General features: G+C 38.6%; 1 protein-coding gene across 1 annotated transcript; it reads right to left on the bottom strand.

Annotated features, from left to right (window-relative positions):
* Window positions 1-183: 183 nt before the first annotated feature.
* Window positions 184-1,185, bottom strand: LOC102375520 (RPA-related protein RADX-like). The gene is made up of 3 exons (XM_006039355.3): window positions 904-1,185; window positions 572-663; window positions 184-487 (listed from the first exon to the last, which is right to left on the bottom strand). The coding sequence occupies exons 1-3, from the start codon at window positions 1,059-1,061 to the stop codon at window positions 348-350; spliced, it is 390 nt and encodes a 129-aa protein (XP_006039417.1). The 5' UTR covers window positions 1,062-1,185; the 3' UTR covers window positions 184-347.
* Window positions 1,186-3,627: the final 2,442 nt, after the last annotated feature.

The raw sequence follows: 3,627 nt of genomic DNA on the forward strand, positions 1-3,627 counted from the left end.
TCAGTGGACTTTTATGAGAAGGGCTTCACCTAGGAAGAGAGAATGGGACTGTCAGTCAGATGTTCTCTTACGTACTCAGATTCATTCAACTTTGTCTGAACCAGAGTAAAACAGCCCATCTTACCTAGAGTACTGGGCATATTATGGCATGGTACTGGTTACCAATTTTGTTGAGGGGTGCCTTGTTTGGGTTTGGTTTCATTCAGGTCATTTATTTTTTGATTCGGGATAAGGAAAATCTATACTGCTATTTTTTTTAAGGTAATGATGTCTGGTGCTCAAAGTTCATGCTCATCTAAGAATGTATTTTGCATTGAAATAAAAAAGAAAATACAATTATCATAATATTATAAAAGATAAATACTTGGGTGAATACGTTCAAACACATCTGGCTGAGATGTGGCAAACAATTCCATTATGAATGGCTGATCTGAGGTCCCATCAATAACATGTACCCAGCGGCTTGTCCAAAAATCTTCACCACGTCCTGTCCAAAACAAACACACACACAATTACACCATTAAAACTATAATTTTTGTCAAATATTTAAAACAATTTTTATTAAAGAAACCTTTCTTTTTTGTCCGTTCAGTCCGTCCCACAAATGTCACAAGGCCAATTATATCACAGGAATGACTGTTCGGTAAGTCATCCAGTTCTGACCTAAAAATAAAAATTGGAGAATTTTGTTTATATATACACGCACACACACACACACACACACACACTTGTTAATGACTCAAAAGGGAAATCACTCAGAAAAATTCCTAAATGAGAAACCGAAGAGAAAGGGTGGAGGGGGGGCAAGGGACACAATTATATTTTTATCTATAATATCATTCAATATTCAATGTTAATTAACAAAAATTCACCCTTCAGGAAATATAGAAATTTTTATTTTACCTAGTTATAAACCGGTATTTAACTTCAGGTAATCTCCATTCCGGTTTAACCACTGATTCGGGAATAACAGTAATTTTAGTTGGAGGATCTCGAAAATTCAGACTGATTTCTGAGGGGGAAAGAGGAGAGGGAAACAGACAGAACAGTATTTTAAGCATGAAAATGCATTTGAGCAATGGAAAACTTATTTTGACAGAATGAATAAAATGAAACAACTTTATTACATTTTCTAAATTACTAACAAACCCCCTTGATTCTAGATCTCTATGTGGATAGAGGAAGGACTACAACCATGACAAAGAAAGGGGAAATACATATATAGGAAAAGCACCAGTGGTTCTCAACCTTTTTATACTTGAGACACCACTCAAACACTCAAGGCACTCTTTGAAAAATGCCAGCTCTTAGTTTTCACTCCCTTTCTTGGACTACAGAGCAATTCTCCTGTTGCAAATAATTCAGATCACAACAGGTCAGAATGATTTTAACATTACAGATCCCTATTTAAAAACGGAGTTGATCTTGTGAGTCATGTTTGCACACCTAACAGTGATAACATTGAATGTCACCCCTGAAAGGATGTCAAGGCACCCAAGGTTGAACCTACTGGTATAGATCAATCTGCTAGTGGCCAGGGAGGCTTGTTTCAGTATCTTCTATCAACTAGTACTGATATTAATACTGACTGGCTCTTAACCACTCTGTCCACTGGTTTCACCCTCAAAGAGCATCATAATTTTCATATAAATTCCAAGAGATGAAACAAAAGGGAAGGCAGGTAAAGCCCACTGGCACAAGTTCTGATATGAGCCCAAGCAGTTATGAACTAGATGTCATGGGGGCAGAAGGCAAAGAAAGTAGAGGTTGCATTGCTATTTCCCTCTCCGTGCCATTCCACGGCATCTGCAAAGTTAAACATAGCAAATAGAATGGTTCAGGCTGTACACAGCTTGGTTAACAGAACCATTTTTCATTGGAAACAGGGTTGGGTGATACAAAAAGGGATGGTTTATGGTGTCTGTTTATGCAGGTGATACTCTGAGCTGTATGGATAAAAGAATATTCAAATCAAGCTATTTTATACATCTTTGACATCTTAGCAATTTACTATAATATGACATTTCACTGACAGGATCATTCTGAAAAATATAACAAAGCAAACGCATTTTCAGATAGATATAAAATGGACCATATCTATTACCCTACAGATTTTTCTGATATTCTTGCAGTTTACAGTACTATTCTCTATTTTTACAGGGCCCATGAAAACAGCTCATCCATCAATCTATGACACGTGTTTTTTAAGTAAAAAAAAGAGTAACTCTTTGTTGAAAGGAGAAAAAAAAATACAAGAAATACTGTACACATTTAAGAGGAAAGAAGATGGGTCATTTTTTACAGTACATCTGCAACCTGCAGATGCCCCATGACACTTCACCGAGTTACTGTCTTCATTCTCCTATTGTGTAGCTATTACTATTTACAGCCTCTTGGTCTTACTTCTCATGTTGATTTTGATTGCCCTGTTGTCATTTGCACATTAACACTTGTGGAATGCCACCAAACCATTAAAAATGGTTTGTTTACATAAGAAGTCCTCTCAGACTGGCATATTTTATTATGCCCCTTTGCTGCAGGAAGGTCTGTGACAATTTATAATTATAGTTAGGCTCACTTGTAATCATTAAGAGTTTTCATTCATCTACTTCCCCTCCCCCCACGCCGAAATCTCCCTGTCTGGCAGAACAGTTCCCTTTCCTGCCAACTCATCATAAACACTTCAGATGTTAAGATCTGGTCTTAAGGCAAAATATATTAGGCAGAAAATACACAGCTTTGAGCAGTACCATATACTGTTTATTTTCATGCAGAGTGGCAACTGCATTAGCAAAACTGTCACCACTAATAAAAGACTAAGACACATATGCCATCCCTCTCCAGTACACAGCTTTGCTTGATTCAAGGAAATGGAGTGGCTTTTCTGAAAGGGTGTCACTGATTAATTCAAATGCGAGTACACCCTTTTAGGGAAAGGGAGTCCATTTTCAGGACAGGAGAAAGAATTGCTGATGACAAAGCCCAGGGTGGGGAGGTCAGTACTTTGCACAGAGCGCACTGGCATTCCTTGGCTTTAAATCACACTGGGAAACAGCAGAGAGAAAGTCATTTCCTTCCTCAACAGAATCAGCATATCAAGGGCTCCCTATGGCACTATTACTTCAGTGCATTGGACAGAAGTCACAGACACAAAGGGAGTACTTAACGCACCCACCCAGGCTGGGTGCTACACTAACACAGAATATGAACAAATCTGTTTTGCTGCTTTAAAAAATGTGGGGTTGGGCTGTGCCTAGAAAGCATGCATCAACTGCTATGATCTCATACTTTCCTCTGCTGGATCCTGCAGTGGTGCAACTTAGCTAAGTCACCCTAACTTGGATAATGAATGAAGCAGGAGTAAAGGTGGAGTGGTTTTGCTACACTTGTGTTGCTAGGTTAAGATCGGCATCATAGCAGCTTATATGAGTATCCTCCACACACACGCTTACCAAAACTGAAAAATCTGTCCTTTCTAAAGGCCTAAATTTCTGTCCAGAAAATTACCCTAATACAATACTTCAAGGTGGAGAACTAGAAGAATTCTTCCGACGCCTGCGCCTCAAAGAATATTTCCAAACTGAACCCACTCTGAACCCACGACCAAACTGAACCCACTCCCAACAA

Source organism: Alligator sinensis, unplaced genomic scaffold (genome assembly GCF_000455745.1).
Source record: "Alligator sinensis unplaced genomic scaffold, ASM45574v1 scaffold2959_1, whole genome shotgun sequence".
Lineage (NCBI taxonomy): Eukaryota > Metazoa > Chordata > Crocodylia > Alligatoridae > Alligator > Alligator sinensis.